The sequence below is a fragment of the Thunnus thynnus genome, chromosome 6 (genome assembly GCF_963924715.1).
Source record: "Thunnus thynnus chromosome 6, fThuThy2.1, whole genome shotgun sequence".
Classification (NCBI taxonomy): domain Eukaryota; kingdom Metazoa; phylum Chordata; class Actinopteri; order Scombriformes; family Scombridae; genus Thunnus; species Thunnus thynnus.
The window spans coordinates 22795182-22816677 of record NC_089522.1 but is presented as its reverse complement, the minus strand read 5'-3'; the positions used below and the strand labels follow the sequence as shown (position 1 = coordinate 22816677).

Here is a 21496-nt window from a genome sequence, read left to right as displayed (position 1 = left end):
CATCACCTTGGCTCTGAGAGATTGTGATGGCTATTTTTCACTATTTTCACAATTAACTGTTGGAGGTTATGTGATTAATCTTAGAAAAATACAATATGTATTAACAGATTCCATTACTCTATGATGAAAATAATTGTTGTAACCATAGTGCATGCAGAATGCATCGCAGTAAGAATGCACAAATTAGACACCCTTAAACATGGTCAAATTTCCAAAACTTGAGGTGAACGTATGTAAAAATGCTAAAAAGTTACCTCTACTTCCCCATCAAACTGATGTCACATCCTTCATGTATGCCCACAAATGGCCAACCATTCCATAGCCTTTGTTGCTAAGGTTGTTGCATGGGTTGGTTGTTCGCGTTGTCCACTCACATATTTCAGATCAGATTCGGGCTCAAACATGCACAGATGTATTTGAGAAGTTTATATTTTGTGTAAGTCTCACAAACGAAATTACACCTAGATATATTTTCCGCCATTTTGAATTTGGTCCAATTTTTTTTGTCGCATTTAAGTTTAAATAACAAAAATGCCCCTAGAATTGCCTAGACTTGTGAGAAAGTGTATAGAAAACCATGTCTCCCCAGTGACACAGTCAGTAAGTCACCTTCTCTGGGGATATAAAGGTACAGCTTTGAATCCCCAGTTGGCCAAGTCCTACTTGCCAACAATTTAGCAACAGACCAAGTCACCGTGATGTCATACAGTCATTTCTGAACAGACAACTGGCAGTTGATTTGAATTGCGGAGATATGTGAAACTTGTCTATTTCTCTTGTCATTTTCAGCATATACATGTGACATGCTTCACTCTCCATATCATCTACCAAACACACCCTACCAATTTGGCAGTCCATTTAAGCTGCAAAATTTCCCCTTTCTGTCTGCCTTGCCAATGCCAATGCTGCCCTGCATCAATATTGCTGCCTGCTCTTTCAGCTTTCTCAAATCATAGACTCTGCTATCGTTGCTCCTGTGACTGCCATCCTACCCTCTGGCTCTGTTGGTCGCTATGTCTCACCATTTCTGATTCGGAGAGTGAGTCTGGGTCCTCGGTGGAAGACGTTGTCTTCATTCCCGAAACCCAGGCTCAGTCCACCGAGGTTCTCTCCGTGAATGAATTGGTCCCTCCACGTCTGTGCTGCACCTCCCACATCACCTGCTAGCAACTTGCCGGATGGCCTGTGCACCGCATCCTGGAAGTGTTATACGCCCACAATATCTCAGCTCCATCTGGCCTTAACCATAAGGAGCTCTTCAATTACCTCCTGAGTCAAGAAAGCTACATCGATGCCCAAAAGTTCAACATGAACGCCAGTAATTCAAACAGCACTCTTCCAAAACGTAAAGCTGCAGCAAAGAGGTGCACTGCTTCTCAACCAGCCCCTACCAGACAATGTTCCCTCAAAAAAAGATCGAAGCGATTCTCTGCCTGTAATATAAACAACTCGGGGCCATCCTCTCAACCTTTGAGATGGCTCAAGCTGCCCCACTTCCTGCTGATGTCACTCCCCACAGGACCCTGGGACCTGCAGTCCCAGCTGCAACCATGGGTTCACCACCTTTGCCTTAGGATCTATAGGCCTACGTTTTAATTAAAGAGATCATTGTTTATTTGCAAAATAACTGTTCTGTTAATGTTACTAGTTTAAGATTCAGAGAAATTACATGGCAATTTATGTATTTATATATATTCATAAATTAAAAAAGCAATAATTTGCTCTAATTTTTACAGGCCATGACATAAATCTGGTGAAGATTCTGTTATGCGGTACTGAATCTGCTGACAAGACTGCTGGATTGTGGGGGATTATTCTGTAGTTCTCAAAAATAGCAATCCCAGATTGTCAGATCTGGCAGCAATTTAATCAGAGAGTAGATTGGTCTTTAGTTGACGTGCCCCGAATCAGCAGACATTTCATCTGTGGTTCCTTCTCTGTCCAAGAACTGCTCTGCAAAAAGTGTCCACCTCGAAATCTCAACCCCAGCCAAAAACTTCAGTGTTAAATTCTGTAAGCCATCCTCCAAAGGAACAGGTACCTTTTCCTTCAGGATTTAAGTCTCTTATCTGCATTAATTTCAATGAGAATGTTTGAACATTATCTAACCATAAATTTATGCATGTGTGTAGATGGCGTGGAGACAGCCACCCACGCTCTGTGTGTCCCAAGGGGCTTCATCCTGCAAAATTGGGGAAATAAATATGAAGCATCCCTCGACTCCAGTGAATGTCCCTGCTCTTTCTAAGCTCTTTCAAATCACCCTTATAGATGCTTTGTCAGTTACTCTACCTCACTGGCTTAGTTCAAGGATTCATAGCAGGTCTATGCTGGCTCCTAAAAGTGACCCATGTCTGTAAAAACCTGCAGTGTGCCCTTAAGGAGCCAGAAATAGTAGACAAGCTCCTATCAAAAGAGGTTAAAAGGGGATAAATGATAGGTCCATTGTCAAAATCTCCCTTCTCCATCTTCAGGGTAAGCCCCATAGGTGTTTTTCCATTTCCATCACAATTTTTCCATTCAGAATATGAATAGCTTAGTTCCCCAAGAACCTTTTTCCTTGTTCTACGCCTCCGTAGATAATGCTGTGCAGATGAGTCGGCAGGACTTGGTGCATGGCTGGGAAAAGCAAACATTATGGATGCTTTCAAAGTCATGCCAATCCACCCCTCGCAATTGCATCTATTTGGTGTAAAATGGTGTTCAAAGTTTTACTTCTCTGTTAAATTTGGTTGCTGCAGTAGCCCTCACATTTTCAACACCTTGTCAGAAGCATTGTGATGGATTCCCTACAACACCTGCAAACTCCCTTTTGTCCTGCATCTTTTAGATGATTTTTTAGTAGTTGACTTCCCCTCTTCCCCGCCAGCTTGCAGCATCTTCACAGTCAAAAGCCTTTTCCATGACTTAGGTTTACCTTTTTCAGAAGAGAAAAACCTACGCCCTCCTACAATTTTGGAATTTCTTGGCATCACCCTCAATAGTGTGCTTATGCACACTACCACTGCCACAAGACAAGCTGTCTCACATCAGAGCAGATATCACATTCTAGTCTGCTGCTGCCATTCTCTCTAAAAGAGATCTCTTATCTCTATTAGGCCACCTTAACTTCACTAAGTGCATCATCCCTCATGGTCATTCATTTATATCACGTTTTCTAGTATTAGCTAATTCTGTCCAAAATCTAAAAGACGTTGTAGTCTTAGACAAAGGCTGTCACTCACACTGGGCCTTGTTATGTGACGAGTGGAACAGTATTTCTGTCTTTTATAATGACTTTGTGGAGTCTTCGGATCCCCTCCAGTTTTTTTACCGATGCGGCACCTTCTGTTGGTTTTGGGGGCTTTTACAATAATGAGTGGTTTGCAGATGTCTGGCCAACTGAAATTCAGTCCCTTAACTATATTAACAAATCCACCGCTTGTTTATGGTGTTTCGTGATAAAGCTGCTACAGTAGAAATAATCAATAAGGTCAGCTAAAAAATACCAATAATAAACAGTCTCATGCAACGTTTTAACGGCATTCCATGCCCTCCATTCAATCAGATGGCTCTCGATTAAGCATGACCAAGCCCCTGCAGGATCTTTTGTACTCTACCTCCAATTACATGAGACTAAGTTTAGCCAAAAGCACAATCAAAGCCTATGATTCAGCTTTTTTTTCTTCTCTTGTTTTTGTGCCAACCTCCTCCTTAGTCCTTTACCAGTAGATATCTCTGTAGTTTGTGCATTTATTGTGTTTTCATCTGAATCCCTCAATCTTCAAATGCAAAGTATCAAAGCCATGCTAGCAGGTATTCACTTTCACTTTCAATGTCAAGACCCAGCATCCCAGAGCCTTCTCAGGAATCCTTCCATTCAGCTGCTCCTCAACGGCCTTAAAAAAGCGTGTCCTCCAGGCAGTGATAAAAGACTGCCTCCCACTATTTCACTGGTGCATAAGTCGGTGTCAAGTTTAAGGCAAAGTTGTTTTTCACTTTATATTGATATAATGTCGGAAGCAGTTCTGCTAATGGCCTTCTATGGGTTTTTCAGGTGTGGTGAATATACCATCAGACCTCTCTCCTTTAATCCTAAGCATGATCTCACTTTCTCTGATTTAACATAAGAAGAGCACATGTACTCTATCTTCCTGAAACACTCAAAGTCTGATAGATCTTGCCAAGGTACCCAAATTATCATTGCTAAGACTAACACGACTTTTTGTCCTTTCTCTTCCATAATGAAATTCCTGCATTATCACTCCCTAACCCATCAGTCAGCACCCTTGTTAATTATTGATAGTTGCAAACCTGGTTCTCCTCAAAGCTGTGTGATCTCTGCCTGAGCTGCGGCCTACCCCCAGAACACTATTACCCTTACTCCCTAAGAAATGGTGCAGGTACAACTGCAGCTCTCCATCTGCCTACCTCAACACTAAAATCCCTTGGCCGCTGATCATCCTCTGCTTACCAACACTATGTCAGGCTCCACAAGAAGGAGATCTTGTCCGCACAAAAGCTCATGAGCTCCTGCAGCCCTTACAGCATTAATAAATATTTGTAGCTGCTAGGTTGCTGGGTTAGAGTATTCATCCATCTTAGCATATCAGTCTTCCTGTAATCAGTGTGAACAGGAAGACTGCTGTTCACAAGAAAGAATATTTCCCTCGTGGCTGAGGAGCTCATAGGGAATGGCCACATGGCAACTGGTGCCTAGGCCCACACATAAAAGTTTCACTAGATAGCATGTTCCCCTCATGGCCGAGGAGCTCATGGGGAGTGGCCACATGATGGTTGGTGCCAGGCCCACACATATCAGTCTCACTAGATAGTATATTCCCCTCATGGCCGAGGTGCTCATGGGGAATGGCCACATCGCGGCTGGTGCCTAGGCCCACACATAGAAGAGCTTCACATCAGTAATTTCAGGCTCCAAATCTGTGCAGTTTTGGAAGGGAAGATATTTAATCATCACTCCAAATATCTCATGTAAACATTAGGGATGTGCAGAGACCCAGTATTTCTATTTGAATATATTTGTTGAGGCAGCAAATTTATATCTGTATTTGTATTTGAATAAAAGTGGAAATAGGCGTAAAAATCCTGTTTTTGTTTTTATTATGCTTTTAATCTACAGAACAGCTTGTAATGTGTTGAGAAGAACTTCAAAGGCGATTCTTGCTTTGCACTTTTCATTTATTGCCTATTGTTTACAACCTAACTTTGTGGAAAGGAGAAGTGGAACAACAGGTTATGGAGAGTCTCTTTAAGTCCTTCAATTGTGTTAGTAGCTCAGCTTTATCTTTCGGGAACACCCCCAACTCCAAGAGTGATGTCCAAATAAGGAAATGTTTGTCATGTAGCAGGTTGATGCGACTCCCCTCGTTGATACCTGCTGATACATTTAACAGGGGAGCAAAGGAGACAGACTGAAGTAGCAATGTAACTGACCCACACACTGGTATTTAACATGTTTTTTTTTTCTTTCCGAAAAGAATTCATTTTTAAAATATTTGTACGAAATAAATGTTCATAAAAAACCTACTATTTGTGCTTTGCTAAATAACATATTTGTATTCGGGCACACTCCTAGTAAACATATCTGCAGGGAGTGATGAGATCGGAGTCTAGACACCAAACTGTTGACACTTTGCTGTTGTAATAAACAGTTCAAACATGAGTTGTCTGACTGAAATGGAGTGACGCCTGTGAACTAGTTCAGGCAGTCAACTCGAGCTGCACTGCTACATACACATGTGACATGCCTCATCTCCATATCATCTACCAAACACACCCTACCAACTTGGCGGTCTATTTAGGCAGCCTTGTTAATGCCACTGCTGCCCTGCATCAGTATTGCTGCTTGCTCTTTCTGTGTTGGGTCTTTGATAAACCAAATCTACCCAACAGCAACATCTCACCGCCGGTCAGACTAACTGCTAGCTACCTCTGTCACAATGGGAAGCTGCCTTACCATTGCTTTACACATTCATACTTACTTATGCTTACTTTTAATTACTTTAAATACTTATTGCTTATACTTACTTACACTTATTCACATATGTTTCTTTGTTTACTTTTTTACCAACTTAAACTGACATTTATTTTTGCTCCACACCATTAAATTGTATGTTTTTGTTGTAAACGAACATTTTGACTGGTCCTATTCATGCATGTTTTCAAGTGTTTATTGAGGTCATATTAAGTCAAACAAGCATCCAAATGCTTGCAATCTGTTTAGACCCTGATCATTGCCACTTGCGGCTATATGTGTTATTATAGTTTATTAGTATACTCATGCATGTACACTTAGTTTCTTTGAGTACAAACATACCTCTGTTTTCCTGTAACATTTTTGTTAGAGAGCAGAGAGAAAAATAGAACTTATATACTGTACATAGACTTCACAGGAAGATGCTACACAGCACACTACGGTGCTTCCCTGGTCCACTTTTAGTCAGCACTTTGGCCCTTTGAAACTTTTCTGTGTCTCCCGTCTCTTTCTTGGATTGGGGTGTTGGAGGTGTTAGGAGCGACAAAAAAAGAAAGAAAAAAACACACAAGCATCTATTTTTGGTAGTCCTCCTCCCTTGCGTCTAAGCTGCATCCCCTGCTGTCTCTTATCCTCTCCTCTGTTCTTCACTTCTGAAATGTCGTCTTCCTCTTCTTTATAAACTCCCACACTGATTCTCTTCTAAAGGTTTCCACCGGTCTGCAGTGGACTTTTAAGAGCTTGTTGACAGTAACAGACCTCAGTCCTCCAGAGGAATCTGAGTATGCTGCGGTGTTGTTGCAATGCTGAGAGGTTCAGAGGAGCTCTACATAATTACTCCCTTGTCTAATTAGTGAGAGTGTTGTGTACATGCTGTACACTGGCTGATGGGACAGTCAACCACTGCCTCTAAACAAGATATGGAGAAAGAGAGGTATGTGTGTGTGTGTCTGTGTGTGTTTACGTGTGTTTGAGGGTGCTCGCGTTTGTGTACGGGTGTTAATGAGGATGTGTGTACAAGGTTGGAGTTCAGCATCTCGTCTAGCATCAAGATGAGAGAAACTGAGAGGCGCTGTCTAATCCTCATGATGTGGCGTCCTGGCCTAATTGGGATATTTACTCAGTAATTAGCAGGTGAGAGAGACACTGGGAATGTAATTGGGAATCTCAGTGACGAGACACATTATCCAGACAGTCGGCTCCCGGGCTCTATCCCTCTCGCAGCCCATTAACTGCACCTTGGGACAGAGGAAGAGACAGGATGGCAACGAAGAGAGCGAGGGATGGAGGGAAGAACGTTGGCAAGGAATATGTACATCTAGAAGCACACAAATGCACCCAACTATAACATAAGAGAACCATATTTTTCAGTTTCCATTGAAGTGACACTGTGTCATCTCAAAAGACGAAATCGCATTTATCATTCCCTCATATTATTGCTCCATAGATAGTCTATTAATCTCTGTCAGTTGGATCATTGTCTTCACATCTGTCCATCAGTGGCACTGAGTAAGCGATGTCTTTGATGACATACCCATGGGGAGGCTTCACAGCGCAGCCTTCAGATAGTGTGAAGTCTGGATACATTCGGCTGAGGAGGTTTCAACTCAGTCGAATGAAAGACTTCACCTTTGTGATTCTGTGTTTCAAATAAGTCCATGAACAGCTAGTATAGAAGAGAACACAGGCTCAGCTTTTTTTTCCTCTGGGAGTCACAGTCTGTAGCTGTTGCTGTAGACTCGAGGAAGAGAAAGCTTTTTACACACGGATAACTGTTTTTTTTTTCCTCTTTTTTTGCCTTTACAGAAAGTGTCCCAGTATACCATCATCGTTCAGGCCACTGACATGGAGGGCAACCTGAACTTTGGCCTTTCCAATACAGCCACTGCCATCATCACTGTCACGGACATCAACGACAATCCTCCAATGCTGACCTCCAGAACTGTGAGTTGTTACAAATAAGGAAATGGGAAAGGGTAACATTTCACAGAAGGAGAAATTTGAGGGTTCAAGGAGGAAGATGGAAATGATGAGTATGTTGGAGACAAAGAAATAAAAAAAGATAGAGATAGGAAGATATTGAAGAAGAGAGAAGGAATGGGGAAGAGATGGAAATAAGAATGAAAAGGAAGGGAGAAATGGAAGGAGGGAAAAGGAGAAAGGAAATGACTACAAGACTGTTATGTTGTTACACAGGAAGATTTACACAAGGACAGTTAGGAGGAGGGCTGTGCAGTGCAAAGAGTACTCACTCATTTCCTTGTAGACGATGCACACACACACACATACACACACACACACACACACACACGGAAATAACTAATCCATATCATTGACTTTAATCAGCAAGAAAACTAGAGCCAGCAAATTGTTAATGGTTGTTGTCGTGATAGTGATATTTAGAATGATGATTACATTACAGAAGGTCATTATTGAGAATGAGGTAAAAATTAAAAGTCCAAAGTAATGCACTATATGTAATGTATCATATCACTGGTGACGCAATTCAGCAATATCATCACCGAATGAAGTAGTGAGGAATGAGATTTAGTGTTGTTTATTGTTGTTGTTGTTCATTCCACTCCCTCTTGGGTTGATCTTACTCTGGTCGTTCGCGGTGTTAAAATCTTCAGATGTCCAGGTGGAACAGCTGAGGTGGCCTCAGTATTTCTTACTGACAGCAGAAAGTGGAAAGAATCACATTTGTTATTTCTGATTGAAAGTCTCAAGAGCAAAAAGGTATTATTTGATGTGCCAGAGATATGCATTTGTTCAGAGAAGTGAGGAAAAAGCACCAAAGTGGAGTCTGTTTGTTTGCATTCTAGTTTCATGTTATGATGAAAAATCTTTCGAGGTGTCAGTATGGCATCAGGGGTTCAGGTGAATTATTCAGTATGTGTGCTTTCCTGTCAGTAGTGAAAAGAGCATTGACCTGTTGGGTAGACAAGGTGCTTAGCTTTGCAACTGCAGGAATAGCGGCTGAGGCGCCATCAGCAGTACAGTAGGTTCGGCTCTTTGAGGCAGTAGCAGAGTTAGCATTAGCATTTGCCTTGGGGGCTATTAAGATCCTTATGATGATGAGTTAGCATTGGCATTAAGCATGTGTCAGCCATGGAGCTCATCAGAGAGCTGCTACATTATACACAGCAGGAAATGTACAGAGAGAGGACAGTTAAAAAGAAAGAACACACAGAGAAGATGGTGAGCAGAAAAAGAACAAAGAGGGGAGAGGAGTTGATGAGTGGACCACCATGTAGACTCCAAGACGAAAAATGTAGAGAAGAAAAAGTGACGAGAGAATGATGGTGTGATGAGAAAGAATGAAGGATTATTTGGTCTCAGGAGCTATTTTCTCCAGCAGCAGTGATAAAGCATAGACATGCCCTGTTGTAAATCAGAGGCCTTTCCTGACTCGGCATCCCCCCTCCCTGCATTAAGATTCTCTACTGATGGTGGCGTATTGATGATAGTGGCCAGTAATAGATTAATATTCTCTAACTGTATTCCACCATGTTTAAGTGCATTTCCATCATCGCCACAGAGGGAAGTTAATACTATCATGGATATTGATGATAAATTTTAGTGGAGGATTTGGAACCATGATGAGCAGAACACTTTTACCCACTCCTTTCATAAATCACCCATTTTAGTGGTGGGATAACATAAAAGCCATTTTGTTGAGAATACAGGCCATTATGCAAATATTTAGTGTTTGCAATAAACCCCATAGATCATTCAATGTGTCCCAGAAATATAAAGTTTGGGGAATTTGTCTTTAATGTTGATGATTAATATTTCATCATGCCTATCAGAGGCTGGCCTATTTTTCAAGGCGGCAAAGGGTGGTGTATGTGTGGATGTGAAGGCTTTGGGTGCTTATTCAGGGTGCATACATGCTTACATTATTTCTGTGATGCAGATAGATGAGACAGAATTAAAAAAGTTATTTATCTCTTTTGTTTGTTTATGCATACAGTATACTGCAGCAATGACTGTATCTCATACGGTATGGGATGTTTTGTAGTTATATGTAAGAGACCTACAATCATGCAATCAGGGGGATCTCTGTGCAGGATTTACTGCTGTGTTTCGTTGGCCTCCATCCTATACCATCCTCACAAACTTCCTATGATGAAGTTCCCTGTCACTTCTCCTCTTTCTCCTCTCACCTCCCCTTGCCTCATTTAGTCTTTCCCCGCTGCCAAAATAGTGACAGAAGGGCGAGGGTGTTGGCAAGAGGTGTTTTGTCAAGTGCTGTGAGAAAGCCAACTGCACTCTGTGCCAATCACCATCAAAGAGCTTGCCACTGCTTTCCTTTAGTCCAGCAGTTTGGGACAACATATAGCATCATGGAAAGAAAAACTACCTGGTCAGAGAAAATCTGAGCCTCTGCTGAAAAACACCAAAGTACAACAATTTACCATTGAAACAAACACCACTGTAGTACACTCAAAACCAGTAAGAAGAAGAATAGCAGTCGGCTAATAAATCATTTAGAGAGTGAAAGAAAGAGAAAAAACCCAAGTTTGTTTTGGGTTTTTTTTCCCCAAAAGCGATTGACCCCACAAGCTCAATATTGTAAAAATAAAAGCAGGAGACTTAAGGAGATAGAACAACCATAACGTTGACTAGAATTGGAAGAAACTGCTGGTTCAAATATTTCTCAGTTTACTCTTAAATATAACCTGAATACAACTCCAGATAGAAAAGCTTATTGTCTCTTGGAAAATGCTCATGTCAACTGCATTTGTCAAGTTTTGTGCTTTATTTTGGTGTGCTGAGGGGCAGCATAATATTACAGTAACTCTAAGAGCTGCAAAATTAAAAACTGCAACACAAATCTTCTGTGTTGCAGAGCGTTATTTGATGTCAGTTGACCCCCATAGCACACACTTAATGGGTCATACAGACGTAATATAGAACTAGTCAATGTACAGTAGCCAATGTGCCAATCAAGGGAGTGAATGTGATAAAGTTTCTGCTTTTCTGGAGATCTGGCACTTGTCAGTGCTGAAAAATAGGACAGTGGTTTCATACACCATCAATGTGTGCTGCCCTTTGGAGTTTAAGCACATTCTGAATGCTCCACCATTGCAATTTAATATCATAGACAATATAATTTTAAGTTTAGGGAGTGGAGGTTATTTACTGCAATGCTCTTTGGGACTCATAGTTGACTTACTGTACCTCCTAAAGTTGTTGTTTTTCACAGTATTACATGTTTAACCCTTTTTACAATGAACAATTTCATTTGCTAATTGATTGTACTCAAGATAGAGAGTTGTAAGGTTATAAGTGTGAGGGATGTTTAAACTGCCATGTAACATTGCCTATCAGATAGATAGATAAAGGCTTATATTTCTCCCCAACTCTATAAAGAGAGGATGAATGAGAGGAGGAATCATAAACTAGCAAGAGCTGTGGTGGACCCTTCAAAGTCTTCCATCAGATCTGGTTAACACTTGACCCTAGTTGTTACTGTGTGCTGAGAAAGAAAATGCTCAAGGGCCCTTAGGAGCTTAAGAGTCATCTCTGAAGTTTTATTTTATTGAATTGGCATTGGGGAGTCCCTCAACCAAACCACAGTAATAAACTGTCCAAGCACACACATACACACACTCACTCTGACATAAACATACGACAGCCTGCCTACTTATCCAATGTAGGCAGTGCATCAGGACCACCCGGACTTGTCTGTTGTCTTAAGAATGTCATTGAGTCTCTGAATAGCTCTCCTGACACAGCCCCCTAATCTTCCCGCTGCTGTCGGCTGTTTGCTGGGTGATGCGAGGGTTGCCAGGCAGAGTATTATGGTCCGTTGGAGTGTTTGGTCTGGGGCTTTGCTCTTTGATATCCTACACTCACATAAGCGGCTCAGTGGCTCTTCCACGCCTGTTACCCATGGTGACATGGTGACTGTATGGTGCTACATGCCTGTTGCCTCCAGATGAAGTGAAGACACGCCATCATGCTCACCCTCTGACCTTGCATGACTGGTTAAGAGTTGATGGGTTACTCGTGTAGGTGGAGCTGCGGTCAACTTGTGTTTTACAAGGTAGCGGTACAGTTGCTGCTGTTGGGTCGTCTTTGTGGGTTTTATCCCCTGAGCCTGTATGGCTTTGATCAATCCCCACCATAACAGACACATGACAGACGGCGGCTCACTCCTCATCAGGCTTATCAGGACAAAGCACATGTGTTTGTACAGCAAGGGGACAACTAAAAGCTACTGGTATACACTCAAACAGCTGTTTCAACCCTCCCCACCGCTGAATCCTTACTGTTCATCCCTTTTCTCCTTCTTTGTCACTCTGGCTTTCAAAGAAATAGAATATTATTTCTCATCAACGATGGGGAACATTGAAAGTGGAACAACTCTCCTGTGCACATGTGTTTGCTGGTGTGCAACTGTGTTTACTGCTTGTTTACTACTCAGCAGTGGTAAAAGCAGAATCATTAAATTTACTCTACCTGAAAACCTGAAAGGAGGACTGCCTCTATTAAGAAAAAAATGGAAACGAGAGTTAGGCAGTCAGTGGCTTTTTGTAGAAATTGCCACACTCAAACAGCTCAATGGATCCCCAAAGACCTCAGCTACAGTCAAAATAAAGATATTTTGAAGCAACATATCACAAGGTAACATTTTACTCTACTCTCTGCAGTTTTCTGGCGAGGTACCAGAGAACCGAGTGGATGTTGTGGTGGCTAATCTGACGGTGATAGATGCTGACCAACCGCACTCCCCTAACTGGAACGCCATCTACAGGATCATCAGTGGAGACCCATCCGGGCACTTCACCATCCGCACCGACCCTGTAAGCAACGATGGCATGGTGACTGTTGTGAAGGTAAGAAACCAGCCTATCAGACCATGTTCAGCTTCTGGCCTTATAGAGGTCACTGGAAAAGAAACAGTGTCATTTCTTTTTTCTCTGCTGAATGTCAGATCCCCTCTGGATTTAGTCACAAGAAATAATAATAGACTACGGAGTTAAATAGGGACAGACTGGGGTCTTTGCCTTTCAGATGCCCCTTATTGTCCAAATGAGGAATTGAAGACTGCTGCGCCCTTTAGAAACAGCTCATACAGTACACTCACACAGACTTAAACACAATGGCTGGTGAGACCACTGTAGCAAATGAGGTATTGATTTCTCAATTACAAAGGCAACGGTTTTTATACACTCATAATGTTCTAGCTGCTGTGGTAAATGACAACAACAAGAAAGCTGTGTCTTGTAACAGCCCGATATGTTAGCATTCAACCTCTCACACGGAGGTTGTCCAGAGAGTTTTAACTTGTTTACCAACAAGAAAAAATACAGGAAATGGACAGTAAAGAGAGTGTAGATGTGTGTCCTGTTGTCTCAGCCTTCAGGATTTGTATTTGTGTGTTAATCCATGTGTGGCTCCCTGTAAATGTACTTATCATGTCACATATGTTTTGTAGAAATAACTTGTTTATTGGCGTGACCCTGAGAACCCTGGGGTATTCTCCTCGTATGTGTGACTTCTGCAAATCTCATCTCCTATCCTACAATAATGTTTAAAAAAAATAGCAATAACATCTTCCTATAATTCCCACAGCACCCTGAGCAATGAGCATTGGCATTTTGCTTCTCTTCATTATCTCTAGATGACTGCCTTTTATAATCCATTCCTCGCACTCCCTGATGTAAAATTCAGCAGGCAGCCGGGTAGCCATAAGCTTCCATCGAGACCCATGGGAGGTTATCAGGAAAACATAAAATAAGAGACAGGACGCCCCCTGGGAAGAACGAGAAATAGACTGTCTCAACAAGTAAACAGAGAGGCTTTGGCTCGCTCCAGGGAGAGGGAGCTGGAATGGTTCACATCAGACAACATGAGATAGGTAAAGTCAAGAAGCCATAAGAAGGCGCTACATTGGAATTCTTATTTTTTTACCAAGGCATCTGCGGCTGGTAGCACAGACACATCGAATCACACTGACATCCAGGTATGTGGCAATCTCCCACAAGGGACTTGAGCTCTTCTGTAAACAAGGGCTGAGGTCTTAACCAGAACATCTCACACATTTACACCACTCTCTGGAGAGTTTATAAGACGGCGTTCTCATTTTGGTGAACGGTAATAGAGCCAGTAGACAAACAAGCACGCATAAAAACACACAAACAGAGCCGCTTGGTTCAAATGAGTCATTAAGATATGTAAATCACAGCTTATGATAAACATAGAAGATGACAGGGGGAGTGGAGAGGAGGAGTGAAGTGAGGCGAAGATAGATTTCCGAGGATTGAGATATGCAGACCGCAGAGAGCATAGATCACAGTGAGTGTGGAGGGGCGGGGGGGCAGAGGTGAGAAGATGTGGGGGTGGGAGGTTGGAGTAAGGTGGAACAAATTAGGTAAAAGAGAAAAAGAGGAGCGAGTGAAGCAATACAGAGGAGATGTAAGATGTGATGGCTCATGGGCAAAAGATGGAAGTCGTGTTATTGACCTCTCACCCCTTTGGTTTCCCTCAGGGCCTGTGTGAGCGTGTATGTGTGTTTTAGATAGCCTACAGCTATACTCTAGACCTCCCTGTGCTCTGAATACCACTGGCTGTAGATCAAAGAGCCTTGAGCGTGGTTAGCCTGCAAATGGGTTCCCAGTGCACCATGGGGTCACACACGAATACACATCTGTGTGCTTACATTTACTCATACCTACGTGCATGCACATGCACAGGCGAATTGTAACATCAACTAAACACACTCACATCCACTCCAGTGCCCTTGTCAACCAAGCTGCCTGATTAAGAATGCTTTCTAATATCAGAGCTGTGCTGCCACTGTCCACTGATAACAGTCAGGCAATGCAACATACAGATGTGCTCAAAGTCATTAACATCACCATCACCATCACACACCACAGACACAAGCCTTGCGGCAGTAATAATCAATCGCCTATTTAGAAATGTGCCAGCAGTACCTACAAGCAGCATATTTGTTCTCTTTTTTATTTCTTTGCTTGTTGTTGTTGTCATTTGAACCTGATCGTGTAGTCTTCATTAGGAGAGCACGGAACTGTCACTCTAGTTTAGGCTCAGCCGGCAAAACCCCCTGTAGATTACACATAAACACACACACACACACACACAAACACACACTGACTCATTCAAAAGGCAGAGCCATGACAGCACCTGAATAGTCTAAGCCTTGCTGCCTCTTCTCAGGGTGTGTGCATGTGTGTGTGTTGGTTGTGTTTTTTTTAGAGAGACTATGGGTCCAATTCATCAAGGGACCACTTGACATGGCATCTGTTCATTTATCATGTCCTTTATCATCAACAAGGCTCAACACAGATTCCCCCGCTACATGCGGAGAAAGAAATGTTGACAGGGCTTTTAACACTATAATGAGCATAATATTTATAGTACACACCGTATGCTTGAATACTTGACAAGCTTTGCACATAAAAAGTAATAATGATAATAATAGTAATATAGTCACATGTATAATCACGGACTGAACAAGATGTTTTTTTCTCTTTTTTCCTTGTAAAGAATATATTTGTTTTTTTATGATTTAATAAAGATTCACATATTTTTCCCACTAAAAAGATCAGATTAAATTATTTGTACAGGAGGACATAATGATTACAATACAATAAATAACATATAAATATTAATTAGAATGTAAAATTCTTGTTCAAACAGTCATAGTAGTGGTTATTCATTGCATTACAAGAGTTCATGTTATTGTGTGTCCCTGCTTTATATTTATTTATGTACAGATTTTTCATATTCAGACAGTCTTGTGATTAAATTAGATTCTAACAAAGACACAAACGTTTTATACTGCAGTGTAGTTTTTTGTTGTGTCACATTGATACATTTTTTAAAATTATGACTATGAAGAAAACTGTTTTAATGATTACTGATGACACAGGTGCCTGGTTATGTTTTAAAATGAAAGAGTAAACCTTGAAAGATACATAATTGGTGGTGGTGGTGGAGGGGGGGGTTTGTTAGAGGCTCAATAGCACCACTAGCTGATTTAGTTGTAATGTTATACAGGAATGAATAATCATAACTTCAAAAGCAGATCATTTTAACCTACATTATCTCAAATCAAGGACTATTTTAATGCACAACTCAGGTGACTTTTGCCCCTCAAGACTTAAAAGGGCCATTTTAGTCGAGGAGTAGACTTTACTGCAAAATCACCCCTTAGAGTAAATGTGCGCCTGTATGAGAAAATGAGTGGAATAATCATAGTAATGAAAACGCAGTGCAAAGTGGCTGGATGAAAGAAGAGATCATTACATGTCCTACGTCCTCATATTTAAAAATAATTCTATCCAAAGTCTGACTAAAACTTAAACTAAAACAAAGTAGTCCGTAGAAGTCTAAATAAGTGACTTTCCACCACTGAACATTTCACTGTTTGTTAATTCAGACACGCTTTGAGTAAAAGCTCCATTCTGATTGTCTGTCTGTGTGTCTCTGACTGCGCTGTCAGTCTACTCGTATCGATCAGCCACGAGTTCTACTGAGACAACTCAAAGGGTGGTCCAAAAACGTGTTATTTTTTTTATTACTTGTTTTTGTCACTTGCTGAAAATAGTGAAATGATCATTGATATAGGCTGCTTAAATATAATAACCTGATTGCAGGGACTGTATGATGATTTTGAAAAGACAAAAAGTGGGGCAGCAAAACCATAACTTTGCTCCCCCTAATTGAATAATAGAGATGCATTTGCTCCACTTGTTCCATTGCTCAGGCGCCTATGACTGATGACACAGTGCGTAATTTGATCCTTCATGCTAAATCAAATTATCTACAAACCATATTTGACTGTATACAAAGAGAAGATAATGAAGAAGATAATGTTTAAATTGCTTTAATTCAATTAAACCTTCTCTTCTCTCATACTGTCATTAACTCCTTCCTTCCACCCTCTAGCCAGTAGACTTTGAGATGAACCGTGCCTTCATGCTGACGGTGGTGGTGTCCAACCAGGCCCACCTAGCCAGTGGGATCCAGTCTTCGCTTCAGTCCACAGCTGGAGTCACCATATCTGTCCAGGATGTCAATGAACCCCCTTATTTCCCTACGAACCCGAAACACATCCGCTTTGAGGAGGGTGTCCCTGCTGGTACCAGCCTGACAACCTTCTCAGCCTCAGATCCCGACCGACTACAGATGCAGCAGATAATCAGGTACTGAGTGGATACAATAGATCAAATTTTGGGCTAATTCTGACGTTTTAATTTTAATAGTGTGCCATTAGTTTAAACTTCTGCTGGTGCAAAATCATTTAGATCCAATAAAATAAGTTCTATTACATATGGTCAGCCAAAAAAATGTCTGATTGAGCCTTCAGGTCTTGCTAGCTGCATTATGAGTGCAGAAATCTGGCAGAAATCCTTCCATATGCACCAGCAGCAGGCTAAAGAGCCTCTTGAATAGGTTCTATGTCAGTAGTTAGGGGTCAAAGTTCAACAAGGGAGCTATATTTTGGCATTACCCATCTCTCAAAGTCTTACTGTGCAAAGTTTATGAGCCAGCGAAGAACTCTGAGTAAGGAGGGTAAGAAGGTTAATAGGGAGTAATAGTCTCTGGTGTAATCAGAAGTGTGTGTATTCTGTAAATTGCATGCGCACATACATGCAAGTGTACACACACACATACACACACAGTGAGAAAAAAAAGAGAGAGAGAGAGAACAGGAGAGATGGAGGGAGGGTGGGGAATAAAGAGAACAGCTGGCTTGAGCCCAAACTCCTGACACAGCATTATGTCCACCTGCAGTGTTCTCTCTCTGCGCAATGCCTCTCTGGACTTTAAATGTAAACCAACCTTTAAATGACCAGCAGACCTTTCCTCAGTCCTGCTGTCAACTTGACAGTAGCAGTGACTGCATTATGGCAAACTTAGAGGTAATCTATTAAGTATGCTTTGCTTAGTATTGATGCTGCAAAGAGAAGCATTTCCATTACCATCACCCAACTGCAGGATCACGTGTTTCCACTCACGCTCTCGTGTAGAGTGTCCCTATAGATTATAGCGAGTTTATTTGTGTGATTTATAACTGGCACAGTATAGCGCAGCAATTGAGTTGATAACACGGCTGTTTGGTGTGACATTAATACCACCTCCTTTCAACCCTCACACTCCACCAGCCCCTTCCTCTCCCATTTTGTCTGGGGAAAAGATCTAAACAAATTTCCCAGCTAATTTCACAGCAAATGAGAGTAAATTGGGTGTACATTATAATTTAGGAAGACGCCAAAGTCACCAGCTGGGCTCTCTCTCTTTCTCTCTCTCTCACTCTCTCTATCTCTTGCTCTCTCTCTCTCTCGCTCTTTCACTTGAATTCACTCTGACCTCTTTGGTTTCTTCTCTGTTTTTCCATGACCAGTGCAAGACTGCAGTTCTGCACATCATGGAATTAAGTTTACAAGCATGCTGTGGTCTATCACAGTCTCCTTAACACAGACACAAACTAAATCTCCTTTCTCTGTGCTCACCACATAAGGAAGCAGGGCTGTAGAGATGGCAAATTCACAACCTCATTCGTTTGAATCCATATGGATAGGATCTGCTCTAAACTGTTATGCACGGACGGTAACGCGCTATTTTACAAGTCTTTCCTATTAATTTCCAGAAATTTTATACTAATTTTCCTGAAAATGTTTGCAGTAATTTGACATTTTACACAGTAGAGTGGTGTGATTTGGCATAAACTATAAGAGGAAACAGAAAAAAAGTGTTAAATTGGTAACTAACCAGTCATCATATTTACTGTTGTTAATTTGCATTTCTTAATTTGATTCTTAACCAATCATTAACAGACAGAAAATACTTAATAGTGTGTAGTTTTGTATGTCAAATGATATGTTAGTATATTAAGTTGTTATGATGATTGAGCATCCAAAACTTTATTTAACGGATCCCTTACTTTCCCACTAATTTCCGGGATTTTTTTTCAATAATTTCCTAAAAGTAGCTGCTGCGTAACTGTTAACTCTTTACACATTTCTTTGGAAGGGTTATCTAATTTGGTAGTCTACAGGAAATATGCTCGTTATTGAGTTTTTATTTTTATATTTATATTAGGTTGTTTAAGAGACAACCTAATAGGCTACTATGGACTTTGACACACAAAACTACACACTGAAAACGATGTATTTTCTGTCAAGTAAAGAATTGTTAAGAATTTTTACAAATTAACAACTGTCTGTGTACCAAAATATAACAAGTGGGTACTTAGCGACTAAATCACTTTTTTCTGTTTTGTCTTATAATTTGTACTAGCTTGCACCAACTTCTCTGTAAAATGTCCTAAAAATTAACAGCTAATGTCTGTAAATTACTCCGAAACTTTCCAGGAAATTAGTATAAAATCAAAGGACCTGTAAAAAAAAGCATTACAGCACGGACACTAATCACAGCTGCTCCCTCCGTCTCTTGAATCCTCATTATTCTGAAGAAACGTTCGGGGGCTTATTCTTGCCAATCAGCTAAAACCCTGTACAATGTTTGCATCACCCTATAAAACTTTCACCGTCATACTTTCATCACACAGACTTGAGCTCATTGTAGAAACCTTCAAACCCCATCAATCAAATTGTAAGCTGACATGACTGTTTGTGTGGAGGTTTGGAAGAGACATTTAAATTTGACACCACAGTTTGTGTTACATGTAATTTATGGCATACGTCTTTGCATATGACAAAGAGCTGTACGTCTTCGGAAATGGATGGTGGAGATACATAAAGCGAAGAGAGATGAAGTGAAGATTTAGAGGGAGACGTAAAAATCGAAAGTAAGGTGAAAAAAGACCGAAGGCACTATGGAGGGAGACGAGTGGGAGCTGAGGATGGTGAGCTGGCTCCAGGTCAAGGTTTGAACTTGACAGGTGCTTATCAAAGGAGGGACAGACTGACAGTGTCCTGTTGGGGATGGGAAGAAGGCAACATGGACAGGAGCAAGGTGGGGGGAGGCGAGGGGGGGAGTGAGGCATCATGCATCACCTGTCAGACACCCGACCAGGAAGGTCGAGATACAGGACTGGAGACACTGGCATAAATGATTACCCAAACCGCCTTGGCTAAGCTTGAGACATGCATTTTTCATCCTCAGGGTCGGGGGTTTGAAAAATAAATGTCATACCTCTCCCTGCTGCTTGCTAAGATCACTAACCTGCCAGGCCTAATCATACATCCAGCTATACTCACACACCAGCCAACTCCCAAATGAGAGAAACCTTTGGTGAGAGGAGAGCTCGGCAAAGCATTGGAAATAAGGAATAGTAAAACTTTCACACAGAGTATAACCATTTTTTATTCATTGAAAAAACAATAACTGTTTCATTCATAAACAAGAACTGTTTACTAAGACAAGAAATTGGCACAGTGCTTCATTAAAAAGTTAGTGATGGGGATTGCCAATTGCCAACAGTATTGTTGACAGTTGGGACTTGTAATCAAAAACACTGTGGGTGCTTTCACAGGCATCATTCTAATAGCCAGAGTAGCCTTATTGTTTACTGAGCACCATCGGGAAAAGTAAGTGAAAAGGGCTGTTTGAAGCACAACTTATCTGGAGTTTTCCTTAAGAAAAGGATTAATAATGCAGTGGACAATTCACTGTGCTGGAAATTAGCTTGGCTGCAAAGACTGTTAATTCAGGACTTCATTTGCCTTATATAAGGTTTAATATATCTGCACTGAGGAGTGTTTAGGAGACTTAATTAAAGTGTGGTGGTGGACAGAGCACTCTGCTTTGGGAGCAGTGGTGGACAGAGCACTATGCTTTTGGAGCCAACCTTTGTGTTATGGCTTTTATCATCTGTGGCCACACATCCACTTGTGTTATCATGCAGTGTGGTTGGGAAACAATAGGCTCTAGTGGTATTTTATAGCCCATTATGGAAGAAAAAAATTCTCTCTCACTCACACTCACACACATTATTTTCCCCGCTGTCTTTTTTAATACTCTTATGTGTTCCTGATTTTTAAGTCAGCTAATCCAAACCACAAAAAAAACATATTTTTACATATTTTCTCACTTACCTCTAGTGGTGTCTAGCCATGCAGATAGTTTAGGTTTGTATTTGCCCAGGTTTGGTGATTTTTGCTTCCACCCGAAAACAGTGGAGGTAAATATTTAAAGGAATAGTTTGGCATTTTGGGAAATGCATTTATTCACTTTCTTGTCGATTCAAAAAGTCAAATAAACACATTTCCCAAAATGTTGAAATATTCATATCTTCAACAGCAACATGTTTTGTTTTTTTTCCAGGGACAACGTCCTGTTACTCTGGATAATCCACCCACCTCAACATTAAACAGTTGTTTAGAAGTACTTGCACCTGAAGAAATATTCCCTCTGAAAACAGTGTTTTATGTGGATTATTGAAGCCTAGCAGACACACTGTTTCTGGAAAAAGTTGAATTATTTAAAATGGAGTTTTTTAATGCTTTGAGCACGGCAAATGCAATTCCATTTACCTGCATTGTATTGGAGTGATGGCAGAAATATCAGACACAG

The 21496-nt window shown here is 41.1% G+C and overlaps 1 protein-coding gene across 2 annotated transcripts in view; it reads left to right on the top strand.

Annotated features, from left to right (window-relative positions):
• The window catches only part of LOC137184751 (cadherin-4-like), a 255065-nt gene that overhangs the window by 214395 nt on the left and 19174 nt on the right, over positions 1-21496 (top strand). For both annotated transcript variants that reach the window (XM_067592727.1, XM_067592726.1), the window contains 3 exons: positions 7781-7918; positions 12637-12822; positions 16904-17160. In XM_067592727.1, coding sequence (XP_067448828.1) covers positions 7781-7918; positions 12637-12822; positions 16904-17160 — 581 coding nt within the window. The remainder of the gene's footprint in view (positions 1-7780; positions 7919-12636; positions 12823-16903; positions 17161-21496) is intronic.